Source organism: Callithrix jacchus, chromosome 16 (assembly GCF_049354715.1).
Source record: "Callithrix jacchus isolate 240 chromosome 16, calJac240_pri, whole genome shotgun sequence".
Taxonomy (NCBI): domain Eukaryota; kingdom Metazoa; phylum Chordata; class Mammalia; order Primates; family Cebidae; genus Callithrix; species Callithrix jacchus.
Window position 1 is genome coordinate 17,706,479 of NC_133517.1, and position 16,871 is coordinate 17,723,349.

The 16,871-nt window shown below is 38.9% G+C and overlaps 1 protein-coding gene across 32 annotated transcripts in view; it reads right to left on the reverse strand.

The window, feature by feature from the left end:
- ASPH (aspartate beta-hydroxylase) overlaps nucleotides 1-16,871 on the reverse strand; it is a 228,804-nt gene that overhangs the window by 149,260 nt on the left and 62,673 nt on the right. For 18 of the 32 annotated variants that reach the window (XR_013527857.1, XR_013527855.1, XR_008477048.2 and 15 more), the window contains 9 exons: nucleotides 16,577-16,669; nucleotides 14,068-14,142; nucleotides 9,678-9,803; nucleotides 7,520-7,552; nucleotides 6,866-6,922; nucleotides 6,323-6,370; nucleotides 5,830-5,862; nucleotides 1,616-1,657; nucleotides 1,239-1,295 (listed from right to left, as the gene is read on the reverse strand). Coding sequence is in view for 24 of the 32 variants with exons in the window: in XM_054246413.2 (XP_054102388.2) it covers nucleotides 1,239-1,295; nucleotides 1,616-1,657; nucleotides 5,830-5,862; nucleotides 6,323-6,370; nucleotides 6,866-6,922; nucleotides 7,520-7,552; nucleotides 9,678-9,803; nucleotides 14,068-14,142; nucleotides 16,577-16,669 (564 nt within the window). In the remaining 8 variants the exon portion in view is untranslated. The remainder of the gene's footprint in view (nucleotides 1-1,238; nucleotides 1,296-1,615; nucleotides 1,658-5,829; nucleotides 5,863-6,322; nucleotides 6,371-6,865; nucleotides 6,923-7,519; nucleotides 7,553-9,677; nucleotides 9,804-14,067; nucleotides 14,143-16,576; nucleotides 16,670-16,871) is intronic. The other 14 variants (XR_013527858.1, XR_013527856.1, XR_013527854.1 and 11 more) reach the window with 1 other exon arrangement.

Sequence of the window (16,871 nt, forward strand, 5' to 3'; positions counted from 1 at the left end):
ACCAAGAAAGGTAGAGTCAAATTGCATACTGTGATGTTAGTTCTTTTCTATAAACCACATGTGGGATGGGCTGGAGAAAGTTCTTCCCCGCAACTATGGGTTTCCATCTTCTGATTCTCAACAAATGAACTGTAGACTCAGCAATATTCTTCAGAACATTAACATTCCTCATAGAGAACTGAGTCACAGAAGGTGGGAAAAAAAATCTCAACTCAATCCAGTACACAAGGGCCCACAGCTCCTATGCAGGGGTCTCTCCCAGCAGCTAAGTGAACAGAGAGAGCAGTTTTAGCCTCCCCCATTCCCTCACACCTATCTCCCCCCATTTCAGTCAACTGCACCATTCAATTTTCCATTCTGCCTAACCAAGCTCAAAAGCAGTAACATTCAATCTGAAAGACGACAATCAGCTGCCCCTAAATGAATTTTAAGAGTAACTGTATGAACAAAATTCTCCCTGTTACATATTCCCCACGGCAACTTATGGTTATTAGAGCAGACACCCCCATACCCCGATAACTTCACACCCCCACGTAGAGTCACCCACAGGTCCCAGTCCTGGGATGAACATCCCCTTGGTCACCTGCAGCTATGGATCCTAGGGCTAGCCAGTCACCTGATCTCACTCCAGCTTCAGGCCTTCATTTGCAAAATAAGTATAAAGATCTCTGCCCTCCCTCTTTCTCAGTGTCTACTACAAGGAGCAACTGAAATAATATATGAGAAAGAACTCTGTAAACTGCTAAGAAATATATTTAAATCTAAGTTGTACTGAAGCACCACTGTTTAATATAAGCAATTATTTTTATTTTTCAGAACTATCTCTTCAGTTCCCCCTGACCAAAAAAAAAAAAAAAAAATTGTTTTTCCAGCTGAATCATGACATAAAGGACCCGTCTTTCAACCCATCTCTGCCCATAGCTATGCCCTTCTCAACAGATCACCCCCGGGGGAGTGGCCACCTGCTTCTACTCAGGGTAGCCCTCCACACCCTCATCAATCATTTGCTGTTACAGTTTATCCTTGTAGTTCTCATAATCCTTAATTCCTTTATTTATCATCTGGCCACTGGAAGGCCAGTCCCAATGAAAACAGGACTCTGTCTGTCTTCTTCCCTCTTGTACTCCTAGCTCCTGAGCACTGTATAGAGGGCACGTAGGAAATGCTTGATAAATACTGGAATAAATAAACATAATTCTCATATGGAAGGTAAAACCGTTTCCGTAAATTTAACCTACCTTCTACAATTACCTTTGAATCTTCTACAGCATTATCCTCAGGGGGAACAGTGACTTCTAAAATAAATAATAAAATCAGAATTCATTACATGTTGCTGATCAGTGACACATCTTACATTCACTTGCCTTCACTCAGATTCCTAAATTAACTCACGCCCACTCAGATTGCTAAATTTGACTCTTTTTAAATGGGGTTTTCTGATGGATAATATTTATACTAGACTATTAACTTTAATTTTGATATCAATTATTTTCTTACTGACTTGAAAATGTCTTGCATTTTTACTACACTCATTCTTTGTTCCACAAGTAAGAGATACAACAAAACACAGGGGGAGCTGACTTGCAGAAAACATCTGCTTACAGAAAAAACTTACCTGCGATTTCTATACCTTCATTTTCTGGAGGTTCATATACTGCTAAAGAAAGAAAGAAATATCCTTTAACTGTCATTATAACACAAAAACTGACATGTTTCAAGGGCAGAGACGATGCCTTACACATCTCTGAACCTGCAGTTTAGTCACTGGGAAACGGCCCACTAGAGAGTAGGGTGGAGATGAGTTTGGTCCAGAGTAAAACAGGTCTGGACTCTAATTCCAGGGAAGCCACTTACTACCTTTGAAAAATTTTCTTCACATCTTTGGTGGAGGTTTTGAATTAGCAGAAGCTGTACCCTGCAAATCAACTGGATTCTGGTGTTCACGGGCAGATTCCCTGCTTTGTTTAGAAAACAATTCTCAGACCTCTAACCTGGGGCCAAATGTCTGCTGCCAGTCCCTGAGAATGAAGGGTTCCCCACCCTAACAAGGGTGCACTGCCCTTGCCTCCCTCACTGGCTGGCATGAGGCTCAGTGCTTCTTCTCTGCTCTGCTGCAAGGAAGTCTCATCTCCACGCAGGCCTCGCCAGGGCCCAGTGGATCATAGGTTCCTTGGCCAACCTGATCTCCCAAAATACCCCCAATTTTCTGACACACTACAAGCAAACATCCTTCTTTTTCCCAGCATGGTTATAAGTTTATTCTTTCTTATTCATTTAATAAAGAAAAATTATTGAGCGCCTACTGTCTTTCAGACAATCTCAGTATTGGGGTAGAGCAGGGAACAATGTTTAATGTGTTTTGTCCTTTTGCTGGATTTGCAAGAGAAAGGAACAGTGAATGTGTGCTCACTGTATCACCCTGAGCAGCGTCAGCATTTAAACATGCTCTAGCCTCTAAGGATGTAAAAAAGCAACACCACTCTCTTAAGCTTGCTTCCCCTCACGCTCTTTCTTCCATTGCACAATCTAACTTCTTCAGAGTCATTTACATCTCATGGCTCATCTCTTCCGCTCCCTTCCTCAGCTCACTGCCACCTGTCTTCTGGACCTTGACCCTACCCCTGAAAAGGCTCCTGCTGAGACCCCACCCCGCCCGCCAGCACCTCATTTGATCTGATGAACATTCACCTGCCCTCACTGTATTTGGTGACACCATTCTTCTCCAAACACCATTGCCCCTGGATTTCAGGGTGATCACTCTCCCCCCTTTGGTCTTTTATTTCTCCCCCTCAATCTTCTTTTTCACTTCATCTTTTTCTTAGCAGTCATTAAATGCTGGCTTTCTTCAAAGTCCAGCCATAAAACTGCCTCATGTCTCCCTCTATCCACTCTCCTTGAGCTTGGTCCTGATGTCCGTGTAACTACTCTGATGATTCCCACACTCACAATCATGAAGCAGACTTCTCTTCTGAGAGTCAAATACCACCACATGGCTCGCTTGATCTCTCCTCTTGGATGCTTCAGAGAAATCTAACTATCACCACTTATAGAACTGGACTCATGAGCCCCTGCCCTGTTCCCTGTCTCAGTCTCTCCCGTATTAGGAGAAGAGCACCCACTGCCATCAGGCTGCATATGCAGAAGTGTGGATATGGCTCCTGTCACCTTGTTGTCTCCCCCCAGCTACACCCATGCATCGATACCTGCCAATTTTACCTTCTAAGTGTTTCTCAGCTTTGCCCACTTCTCTCCTCCATCACTACCACCACCCTGGAATAAACTATCATCCCATCTCTGTCCTATCCATCCACTGAAATAGTTCCAAGGCCACTGGTGAGGCCACAGTGGCGCCAGACCAGGGCAGGTTTTCAGCACTCACCTCACACGGCTCTCAGTAGCACAGGGCCACTGAACATCCCTTTCTTGAAACTCGTCTCCTTTGGTTCCTTATCAGGCAGAGAGAGATGTAACGCAGGGAAAGACCCAATTTGGATGACTACAGCCAACTTAACAGTTCTCCCTGTATTGACTCTTGTCTCTCCAGTCTGTTTGTTGCATGCCAGACCGACCAATCTTTTCAAAATGCAGATCTGACTTTGCAGTGCTCGAAGGTGAAGAATGAACATCCATGGCCTCGCCTACAGGCATCCTCTGAACCCAGCCCATGTCACCACCTCAGGCTTACGCTTGCAAGTTCACATCAGAGACCTCATATGACTCGCCAGCCACCTTTCCCCTTGCCTTGTCAATTGCTCCCACCTTCAGCTGAAACTTCAGGAAGGCCTCCCCTCACCCACAAACTAGGTACCTTATATATTCTTGTTACCACTGTACTTGTCCTTCCCAGCACTTATCACAACTGGGAATAAAAACTACATTGCAATTACTTGTTTAATTTCTACTCCCCTGCTAAAATATAAGATCCATGAGAACAGGAACCATGTGTGTATTCTTCACTAGAAACTGCTCCAGTGTCTTATGTTTTGGATAGAAGACACTAAATAGTATAAGAATAAATAAGTCAATTACATGGTAAGACCATACTGTCACTTCCCAGGTTTGTCCAATGTAGCCTTGATGATTCCTAGGTTATCTTTGATGTGGAAGCAGGTTCCTGCTATAATTCTATCCAACTGTATGTTCTGGAGTTTGGGAGTTTAATACAGAATATATTCTATTCTCCCACTGAAATCTCACCCTACTTACAGCTTCACTTACATGACAGTTACTTGGTAGTAGGGAACTACTCTGATGACTGAATTTTAACAAAGGTATTGTTTTAGCATATAGTAAATAATACTCTGTTCAATTAGATCTATCTGTTTGAAACAGTTTATGTTCTATTATAGCAAAATATCCAAAGTAGCTTACCCAATCTTGTTGATCCCTTAGGTCATATTTACTGCCTTCTGTTAACATTTTAAATTACTCTTATTATGATACTCTGCCTATGAAAATATATAATATTCTTTGCACATAGAATCTAATTTTATACTTCTTACAAGTTTGACTTTCAATTCCTCTAGATTTAGCCTGCAAAGTGCATTCCAAATATGTCCTTTACAGTAAATTTTTTAAAACATTATAATGGTCCGTAGAAATGAGGAAACTATCTCAAATCCCATCATTACACGCAACTTGTATTTCTCAATTACAATTTTCTCTTTCAAATTAAAGATTGGAAAGAAAATCTAAGTGTAATCTCAAGACCAAATTATTCCCCCAGCTTCCTCCCTGCCCCAAATCTTTCTGTGAACACATCAGGTTCAAATTCCTTAACTTTTTGTAAAAATTATCAGTACCGAAAGACACAACCTAGGATTTTTCCCACGGCATCACTCATATCCCATAGAAACAGCCACTCTGATGATAAACTTGGTAGGGTCTCAAGTCTTAAATCATTATACAAATATGACTCATATTTATTAAAATTCCTATTTTTTTTCAATTGTGATTCACTATCTATGATGACACCATAAATTCCTTGAAAGTAGCAATCCTATGTTATTCATATTTGAATTCCAAGCCCTAAAAATAACTAGAACATAGAAAGTCCTCCATATCCACCAGCTCAATTATGATGTATTTCTTCATCTTTCTTGCTTTACATGTAAAGTTATACCTAAATGACTTCTCTCTTTCTATATAATCATCTTTGAGGATAACGGAATAAAAAGGATATATTATTGGCTCTACTACTTCTTAGTCATACATTCTTGGGCAGCTTATTTATAATGTCTGAACCTTATTTCTCTCCTCTGGGAAGCCGGGAAAATAAAATCTACTCGTGGAGTTCAACACAATAGTCCATGCAATGCTTGGACCCAAGAGAAGCGAGGTACAGGCCTAAACGGAATCAGATGCTGCTGATGCCACAAATTTGCCAGAACTGTTTTCTCTCTGCTGCCTTTCAGCCTAGATAGAACCCAGTGCTTCTTGACGTTCCCCAAGGTGACAAATCAGTCACCTTTGAGAGTGGAATTAATTTGTAGAAGCAGCTAAAGTAATTACCTCTGGCTAAAGTAGTTGTTCATGCATACTTTTGTTAGGAGAGAGACAACTATAAATTACTGAGATTGGTTTTCTTGAATGACTGTAACTGTCTCTAAGGCAACTTGTAAAAAATTTAAGAAATTATTTAGGCAATGGCAGAAGCAGTGGAATGGGTAAACAGTCTGCCCATGTAAATTCTTTGAACAATACCATTCATTTGGATGTTTTAAATTGCAATGTTTATAGTTAAAAGCATAATATTCCCTATTTTATAGTCAAACTATAGGTATATTTTAAAACAAGTAGGTGGCTTAAGGTTAGAAATAATTTGCAAACCTCGTTCCTCATAGATTTGGTATGTTACATCATCTGAAAAAAAAGAGAGAATAAAAGCAAAATAAGTATTATATGAGTCATTCTATACAACTATTTAAACAAAAAAACCCTACTTAATCGTAAACATTATTTCTCCAAATATTAATGTTTGCAGAGTCAATAATAAATGCCTCTGCCCAAGGGCAGTTAAAGGGCAGGTAAATTACTTTCATTAAAATTTCTCAAATTGGCATAGAGGAATCCAATACACAAAAGCAGCATTAAAATTTGGCATTCTTTTTTTGTTATGGAGGTGATGTTAGTTGATGAGGTGAAATATAAAAGCCTGATATTCTTACAAAAGTCTAACTTTGTTATAAAACCAAATATCATGCATTAGATGTCAAAGTTACTTCTTTGGTGCCTTTAAAAGAAAAATCACCATGTAAACACAGCATGTGATTGAAAAATCTAAGGCAATATTTTACATCTAATGAAAATGCTCATTTAATACCTGTATCATGGTGCAATCTTTCATCTTCTACTACTGGTTCACTGGAATCTAAAAAACAAAACACACCTTTGCCAAACAGGAAAAAACCAAACACCATTCTAAGAGACTCATAAATTAAGTATCATCTTCACAACTTTGTCAGATAACTATATTTATCATCATTTTATAACATTTTAGCTGAATAACACTGCATAATTTGATGTCTAAGTCACAAAGATAGGAAAAAGTAGAACTTGGATTTGTACCCAGCCTGACTTTATATCATACTGCCCCTTCCATTTCCAAATATTCTTTCCAGCACCCAACCTACAAAGACCAAAATCTCGACAGTGGTTTGAAAAATACATCTCCTTTTTCTCTCATCCCTCCATGCAGTTTTAAACTATATTCAGACATTTCTTTAAATATCTGAGCATCAAAAGTGATCATAAATGCCATACGGAGATCTCTGTGTTGAATCAGAATTGTTAACCCTGGAATAAAATGGCCTTGGCCACTGCCTCAATCAAAAAACACACATGAGTAATTTTAACATTTACAAACCTGGATTTTCCTGCTCAGACATCATCTCTTCCATGTCCTGATTATAGTCTTGTGAAACTACAAATTAGGGAATGATTAGGAAATTACAAATATGTCTCAAATAAGAAATACATGTAATATTCGAAACCAGAAAGAAACAATTTCTAGTTATGATAGAAATGCAAAATCAAATCATAATAATATTCAAACATGTTCACTCCTGGACCAAATAGGTATTAAGTGTATTAAATGCCAAATGCAAAGATGAATAAGGGAGTCCTGTCATCAATTGGTTTATATTTGAACCACAAAATAGTAAAGTGCTGACAGATGATGTGTCCATTCCTGTGGCTGTGCCCTTTAAGGGTGCTGGCACGTGATAAAACATGATTTAGACTTTTCGTAGACTTTGTAATCAAAAGCTACAAAACAGACAATTCCATTCTACCTTTCAAACTAGTAATCCTACCAAGAATGTATCCTCAGGAAATAGACTTCAAAACCCAAAAAGTATATTCACAAAGAGGTATTGTAAGTCATAAGACTTACAATAAAATTATTAATTGCAGATCTTGTGTATATTAATTTAAAATATATTATTAATAATAGATACTATATACTTCTTTTAAAGGACAACTCTAATTAAGAAAGAACAGTATTAAATTAAAGTCTCACCTGTCTCTTCCAGATGGTAACTATGCTCAGTTTCTGGAAAAAAAAAATATTAGATTGATATTTAACTGCCTTTACAAAATGGTATGTATATATCCTATGTATGTACTCTGAATCTTACGCTTATCATTAATTTTATTTTTAAAAAATAAGACTATCAATTAAAAGTCTGCTAAATACTTTTATATTTCACTAGAACTACACTCTGGGATGTCTCACACATTCTCCTTCTCAACTCACTCAACCCCACAAGGATGCAACCACCACCCCCTGCACTAAAGAGAGAGGACAACTCAGAGTGACACAGTGACACAGGCCGGACCAGGAAAGCTGTGCATTTCTAATCCACTTCACATCCCACTAGAATGTGCTATTTCCTGGGCCTGTCCTACCATTTTCTAGAGAAAAATTACAGCATTGACAGATGGGAACAGAGAAACAGTGGAAGAGGCTTTATACCTTTGGGGAGCTGAAGGGTAAATGTGTTGATCACTTAACCCATACACCCCAGAGAGCAAAAGAGCTGCCATCATATGACTGTCACCACACTTATGGCCTTGTTAATTTCACTGCATGTATGTATAAAGAATAAGTATTTTTATTTTCTGAAGACTTCTAACAACCAACTTTTAAGTTCAAACTGCATCAATGTCCCAATTAAAGATTAGATCAGAAAGCAGGGTTTCTGCAATTTGTAAACTTCCTAAAGTGTTTCTTTCTACTCCCAATCTGTGACTCCTAACTTTAAGAATATCAAATTCCTCATGTTTCTGTTTATTTGAGCATCTTAACTGAAATTTGTTGTATAAGCAACATCTAGATACAAAAACCCTGAGCGACTGTCAATCTTGCTGAGCCATTTTGGCAAGACTGGAGAGAAGAAGCAACAAGAAATGTGAAAACAGTTTTATCAGTATCCCTACTCGGAAACTGGAAACATTGTCCCAAAGAAATCATGACATAATTACTAATGGCATAAAGTTCTAAACCTAGTCTGTGAGTGGCTATTTTCCATGTATAATGCAGCAAAAATCAATCATATAGATGTTCAAAAGTATTGTGTGTATTTTTCACAGAAAATTATGCATTATATACAATCCTTTTGAAAATCCAACCATCCCATATTTTCATGTGAAAGTGCATTTCCTGCTCTAAACAACAGACATGGATATTAAGTTTTCGGAAACACATGTACTCATAAAGTAGGAGCTACCTGCTTCTAAAGTAATTTTCCAAAATATTTTGTATTGTGCAAAGTAAATAAATTACTTTTCATTATTTTTATGCTTTTAAAAAAAGTGTTGGTTAACTGGACACACAATGGCTCATGCCTGTAATCCCAACACTTTGGGAAGCTGAGGCGGGAGAATTGCTTGAGGCCATGAGCTTGAGATCAGCTTTGGCAACATAAAGAGACCTTGCCACTACAAAAAAATAAAAAAATTGGCAAGGGATGGTAGCACAAGCCTGTGATTCCAGCTACTCGAGGGGCTGAGGTGGGAAGACAGCTGGAGCCAGGGAGGTCAAGGCTGGAGGGAGCTGTGTTCAAGGCAGTGCACTTAACCAGCCACATTGGTAGGATTTTACAAAATAATTTTATAAAAACACAGCCACTCTGACCCACTTAGGAACTGTCCACAGCTGCTTTTATGTTGTGATAGCAGAGTTGAATAGCTGAAGAGAGTCTGTATAATCTAGAAAATCTGAAATATTTACTCTCTGGCTGTTTACAAAAAATAGTTTGCCAATGCCTGTTATAGAAGCTAAGAATTGCGTTCGGCTCACTATAATTACAGAGTTCATGTAAACACATGAGACTGTGATAGATAGATCGTCAAGTCCAATATTTTATCAGTTGTTTGACTTTCATTTACCAAACAGCACTCTAAGCAGAAGTATAGTAAAACTAGTTTCCTGAAATAGTTCACTTACTATTTATAAGAAATTTGTATATTCTGAATATTGTGCTTCCCTGAAAAGTGCTTTGAACCAAAATCAATATATCTATTATAAGAAAAAATTTGCTTTAATTGAAGCTTTAAGCTTCAACTTTTAAAAATCTAAGCAAAAGTTAAACATCAGTTTTAAAGGGGTTTAAGAAACACTTCAGTGATTATAAGTCATTGTATTTTATCCTGAAACTTGAAAAAAAGTGTTGTACCTTCATGAAACACTTCGGGCTCCAGGATCTCAAATCTATCACTGACATCAGTCGCCGTAAGGAAATCCGCATCCTCTGGTTGTGGTTCTCCTGCTGGTCCATCTTCTTCTTGTTGCAGGTCTTCTCCTTCAACAATGACAATGAACAAAGTGCCACTGGTCTATAGTGAAGACCCACTGGCAACAGCCAACTGAGACATGAAAGCTCCTTGTAAAGGTCCGCCACACACCTGCTCCTGCTGCTGGGCAGTCCCCTGCCCCTCCTTTAGGCCAATTGAGATCAGACACCATTGTCCAGTCCACAGTTATTTTCATCCTCTGGCCAAGTGCTAATCTAAGTATATGTTGTGTGGGACAGGTTTCCTCTCATTAGGAAGTGAACTCACCAAGGACAGGAAGCTTATATATTTTATTCATTATATATTCCCAGCCACCTAGGGAGATGTCTAGCTACAGGAAGCACTCCATAAATATTTGATGAATGAATAAATGAATTCATAATTATTACTAATATATTTGCCTCTTTAATTATCCTCAGGTCAGAGAAGACTACTGTATGGCCTTTTCCTGGGAATTGAGAAAGAAGTCCAGGTAACAACTTTAAATTACTTTTCAAATATTACTTTTCCTGGGAATTGAGATAGAAGTCCAGGTAACAACTTTAAATGACTATTCAATTATTATTTTCCTGGGAAATGACATAGAATTCGAGGTAACAACTTTAAATGACTATTCAAATATTCTACAGCAAAGAGTGACTAGCCACCTATCTAAAGTATATGCTAGGGTGGGGCATGGTGGCTAACACTTGTAATCCCAGCACTTTGGGAGGCTGAGGCAAGCAAGATCACTTGGGGTCAGGAGTTCAGACCAGCCTGGCCAATGTGGTGAAACCTCGTCTCTACTAAAAATACAAAAATTAGCTAGGAGTGGTGCAAGTGCCTGCAGTCCCAGCTACTCCGAAGGCTGAGGCAGGAGAATCTCTTAAACCTGGAAGAGGAAGTCACAGTGAGTCAAGATCATGCCACTGCTCTCCAGCCTCGGTGACAGAGTGAGACTGTGTCTCAAAATAAATAAATAAATAAAATAAAAATAAATCATATGCTAGGTCACAGGTTTAACCGAATCATACTATGCATTCAAATGTTCCTATTAGGCTTTAAGTTATGCAAAGATGCCCATTTCTCTTCTGAGATTAACTTCTATGATATACTGAGCTGCTCTTCTTCTTTTGTGTAGTGGTTGGACATGTTACATTATTCTACCGCAACATAGTTAAGACAGGTTATTTTGTCCCATTGCAACTTGAGCTGGCTTCCAGCAGAGCATCTCCTGTGTATAATACTAAAGAAAGTAATGGGCAGGACTTGGCTTTGCAGTGCTGCTCAGGGATTAGGAGGAGAGGAGTGTGGGGTCTGGAATGCATGGCTGTAGATTTAAGCTGTTCCGTACCGTGACTGTGGGCGAATTAGTTGACTATCCTGTGCCTCAGATTTCCCTCCGGTAAAATGGGAGTAACGTCTATTTGTAACATTGTTGTGAAGATTAAAACACTTAGAAAAATGCCTGGCCCTAAGTATTTAGATGTTATTATCATCATTATTACAGTAATAAACAACATTGCCATTTCTACTGCTACTGAATCCCCCTACCCCGAAACCCCAGCCCAGACTGCAAGAAGCCTTCCTCACTTTCCCTTTAGGGTGGCAAGGTGATGCTCTCGGGTGTTAGTGGATCAGGCAGGCCTATTCATGTTGATGCTATTTGATTTCTGTCTTCTCCTCATAGCTTGCTATTTTGCTTTTCCTCATTTTAGATTTTCTTCTATTCAGCAAACCAATCACCAATTTCAATTTTTACAAATTTTACTTCTTTTTCTCTTTTTTATCATATTCCTCTTCCCTTATTCTGCTTTCATTCTATCCAGTGCAATCTGATGATTTTACACTAGCAGGATTTAGCTTTCACATGTGGCTGTTCAATGGAAGTATCCCTGTTTTCTGCAGGGAAGCCAGTCAAACACTGTACACTATCTTTGAGTTTCTACTGCTCAGTGACAGCCTATCATGAAAAATTTCCTGAGGGTTCAAGAGACTCTAGGCATGACCAAGCCCTCTGCAGCTGTTATATCCTCCCTGTGAGGTAGGTACTGGTATCTTACTCTAAAAGATGAACAACTTGAAAAGCCACATGGCTAATCAATGGCAGATGTAGGACCTGGATCCAGTTGTGAATGTACCAAGATGGGGGCAGGGAGATTACTTTCAGAGACATGATTGGGCAGGGGTGGGAAACACATCTCAGCGAAAGATGTACCAGGTGCAGGACCACCATAGCAGTGATAGGTTTGGCAATTACAAGGAAAAGAGAGGACAGCTGGGCTAGAGAAAAGTCACTGAAGGGGAAAAAGAGGTTGGAACTAGATAAGGCACGACTGGCTGGGCCACATTAAGTATAATAGGTTATAGGGGAGCAAGCATGGAAACAGGGAGACCCAGCTGGGTGCCACTGTGCTACTGCAACCATCATGGCCAGAAGCCACAGTCATACTGGGCCCTAGAGAGCCAAAATTGGTGCTGGGGGCAATGCCGACAGGGCTTGCTGATGGATTAGATGTGAGGGGAGAAGAAATCAATCAAAGAAAACTCTTGAGTTTTCAAGTTAAGCAACTAAGAGGGTAGGAAGACCACTGACTAAAATATAAAAAGACTAGCATAAGCAATTTGGGGAGGACTGGGGTGAGGAGGAGCTGTGAGATGTGGGAAGAATCATGAGTTCTGTGGCAGGCATGCTTTAAGTCGGAGACACCCATAAGACATCCAAATGGAGATGCCAAGTACGCAGCTGGGTAAACATGGAGTTTAGATGAGCAATCAGGGCTATAGCCATATAACAACATATAAAGCCATCAACATATAAAGGATATTTATAGCCATGGGCCATAAATGTGACTTTCTAAATGTGATTAAAGAAAAAAACAAGAGCAAGAAGGGGGCTGTGCTAGACTTGACTACTTCCCTCTTTTGGCTGGCTGTCCACCCACCCCTGCCTAAACTTCTTACGGGTCTATTTCTCTCCATCCCCTCCTTTGGCTGAGGCAAGTTTATTACCATCCTGAATCACTGTGCTAACAGCACAACCTCCGTCTTGTCTCCCAGCTGCACTCTTGCATCCGTTCCACGCATTTTTCATGCTACATACAGAACCACACAGCACTCCTAAATGGCTTTTAGTTACTCTTAGAATCAAGTAAAAAATACCCTTTTTCTCATGACCCTCCACCTACATATCCCACGTGCCAGCCATGATGAACTACTTTCAGGTCCTCTCCTGTCTCTGGGATATGCCCTCTACATAAAACACTCACCACCAGCACTGGCCTAGCGAAGGTCTACACCAGACACTTCTGAGTAATCTCTAAAGAGCATCTGAGTTTTACTGCCATGACAGCACTTACCTCGCTATATTTAAGTCACTTACTCATTTAAACTGCATTTTCCTTCTGTTAAGTTAAAGTTGGGGGAAAGGGGGAGGAAGGATTAAGAAGGGGAAGCCTGAACTTGCTCATTCAGGCCAGTGAGTTTTCCAGGCTGCAAAGCAGCTAGAAATAAAAGGGTACAGGCTCCTACACCCCTAGCATCCACTGGCAAAAACCAATTTACACTACAGGGCATTGTTTGTTTTTAAGAAACATAATTTATTTTCCTTTAGGTCACCCTTGGATCACACCAAACCATTAAAAGAATCAGGATTCCAGAGCATTCCTCCCACTCCAAAATCCCTTCATGAATTACGTTTTGGAATCACGATCTCTGTTTTTATCCAAGGATGCTTCAAGAAACAGTCTGATAAAACTTTAAAACACTAGTTTCTGGACTATTATCCTCTACACAGAGCTCCGCATGAGAAATTTTTAAATCTAAGTGCTGGGAAAATGTTTGATATTCTTGTGTGTGTGTGTGTGTGTTTCCTCTCTGCTTAATGCAACCTATGTAATTAAAAGTTTCTTTGTTTTTGTTCTGGTGACCAGCAAGGCATGAAGCAAAATTGAGGGTGGAGGACAGCAGCTGTATGAGCCCGAATGCTGGCCTGAGTCCCACTTTCCTCCTCTCCGCCCTCCCTCTGTTCCTGATGGATCACTGTTTTCAATTTGTTCATTCTCATTTATTCCCCCAGCTCTTAGATGTATGCACTGAGTTCCTCCACAGTGAGGTGGAATAAAATAACTATAGTGCTATTTCAAAAACAACACCTGCTCTCTAACTTTTAATTCAAACTTTTTAAAAAATACAAACACCCAATTAACCTTTAAATTTTAAATGTCCAAATCATTTTACATAACTAAGCGTTATTTTAGTAACTCAAGACAAGGAGCAGATTTGAATTCATACCATGTTCTGCGTGCATCATTTCATGGAGAAGAGACTGAATTTGTTCTTTTGCTTCATCTTCGATATTCTGGGGTTCTAAAATAATTGTAAGACATAGCTAAGTAGAAAAGTTCAAACATTTATATGGAACTCCTAATGCTCAAATATGACATTGGTGCACACACATTAAAATGAACACATTTGACTAAGCAACTATGCATTATTTCTCTGTCAGCTTAACACGTTTTTGTTCTGTGTTGGAAAACATGGTAGATATGTAAAATTTGTTTTATTCTGTCAACAGACTAATGTGTTAAAAGACTTTCAATAAGGTTTTCAGAGAAAGAAAACTAACTCAGGTTCAGATTTTTATTTAAACAAAAAGCCTTATTAAAAGCAAAATGAATTCAGTTGCTAATTAATTAAAATTTGCAATAATGATAAAGTGGGAAGAACAAAGCTTTCATAAAGAGAAATAACTGGAAATAAAGACAGAAATGTGGAAGACAAGGTCAATACAGATTGATGTATCTGGTCAATCAGTACCTATCTTCCCTGACAGGAGAAAGTGCGCTTTTGCAGGTGTGAGGACTGAGTACTCAGAGATGGCCCACTGCTTTCACTCAGGTTTGTCAGGAAGTGTCAGTAGAAAACCTTACATTGTAACTAACAATCCTTTCAGCTTTGGAGAACAATATCTGACATTGAGAGCCATAGATTCAAATAAGGTAAATTACAAAAGTGAACATTATGATGACATTCCAAAAATACTGTGGTGCTTATGAGATTATCAGGTCTAACTGCAACATCACACAATAAACAAGAAGCTATAACTACACTGATACGGTTACAAGTTCTCTAGTAACATAATCTATGTTCAGTGAATAAAAGTAGCACTGTACTTGGTATCGTAAATGCTGTCATGTGAGATAATGCCAGTGACGTCAGTTATGTCAAAGAGCTAATCTTCCATGACAAAAACAGAATAAGTAAGTTAATTTAGACTTCAGGAAGGGAAACGTTTAAATGTAATGTATATTATGCTAATCACACTACAAAATCATTTCCAAAGCATAAAAATGCCTATTTTTAATAGATGTTTCTATTTCACAAGCCATTTATATATGCAGTCTTGTGCAATTATAGTCTGTCAATTGCCATCCTCTCTCACAAAGCCTAAGACAGCTTCCCAACTGGATTCCCAGGCTCGTAACTGCTGAAATCACCATCCAAAGAGAATATAATTTGAGTTATTAGAAGTGGAGGGTGGTGAATTCTGCTCACTCTTTAATGGTTTCCTTTGCCCATATAGGTGAAAGTCTCAGTTCCTAGGAGCAGAATATAATACCTCCACAACTGAGCCCTCACACACTACTCCAGGATCATCTGCTACCAGCACTGGCTTTGCACTTAGGATTCCATGACATTTCAACTTTCCATGATTTTGCAAATATTCCTTCCCTCCTCAGGAGGGGACTGGTGGAGGCAGAAGTCAGAGTGAAAAGGGTTAAAACAATGAAAGAAAAATAAGGTAGAAAAGTAATTGTGGATTCTTCTTTCAAAAGTGTGGCTATTTTAGAGGGGAGAGGGATTAGGTGGCAAATAAAAAAAGTGGGGGTCAAGAGAGGCTTTTAGTACAAAGTGAAATGTGAGATGCTATATCCAAACATACATTATAAAACTTTTTAAAAGTTACTCTCTGTTCTGGAGCTATGATATAATCATAGCAATTCTACAGGAATGAGAGAGAGTACATTGTCCTAGGATTAAAAACTCAACAACAAACAAAACTCAAAGCAGCATATTGGCCTTAAAGGAAGAAGAATGAAATATTATTCCTCAGAACATGGGGGGAAATATCAGCTGAAGTACCACTTGGATCCAGCACTTGAGTTTTCAGTAAATATGTGGTGTCGTTCCTTACATTTCCAATAGGTGGCATGAGAAAACCAGAGTTTGAGAGACTGTTAGATTTACTAATTTATTAAAATAGTTCATGACTTTCCTACCTATAGGTCATAGGTTTTGGGGTAATTACACAGACGCTTGATTTGTGAATCCATGTAGACACAAACCAAGCTCCACAGATGACCGCAGGGAGTTTTGGGAAGTCTTTTAAGACAAAGACCTTTATATAAAAAAGACTGAGAAACCACTAGATTGATTCTATTAAATCACATGACGAATGATAACACTAGTGTGAAATTGTGTGTATTCTTACTTTAAAGTAATATAGTACAATAGTGCTAGAATTGGAATCAAGAAACAACATTTCAGTTCATGATGTTCCTGTGTGGTCTTGGACAAAGAACAACTGTCTACCTTAGATCTTAAAAATTAAAATTATCCTGTGCCAATTTCTACTAGAAAAAAGTAAGTTTACTATATAATTTCAGAAGAGAAAAGGTAGTAGTTAATTATCCTGTAAACTATGTGAAACAAATTCCAGGTAAAACATGATTCTGTAAACGAGGATACCTGTCAGGCTCCGGCACACCTGGGCGAGACTCAAGGATGAGGACAAGCTTACCTGCCTCCATGGGAGCCTGCTCCTCAGGCTCAGCGTGTGGCTCAGCCTCTTCTGGTGGGACTGCGGGCTCTGAAGTAGATCTCTCTTTAAGTCCTGCATTTTTTTATTCACAAAGTTAACTTGTGTTTTTGTGGGGTTTTCTGACATATTAAACCAGAAAAAATAATATTCTCAAACATTTAATCAACAGTGCAAGTAACTGATAGTTTCTAGAATTATGTGCTTAAAAATTGACATAGGAAAATAGTTTGCTCTTCAACTTCACAAGAGCCTTTAACATCTCTTTGTCTAAGTT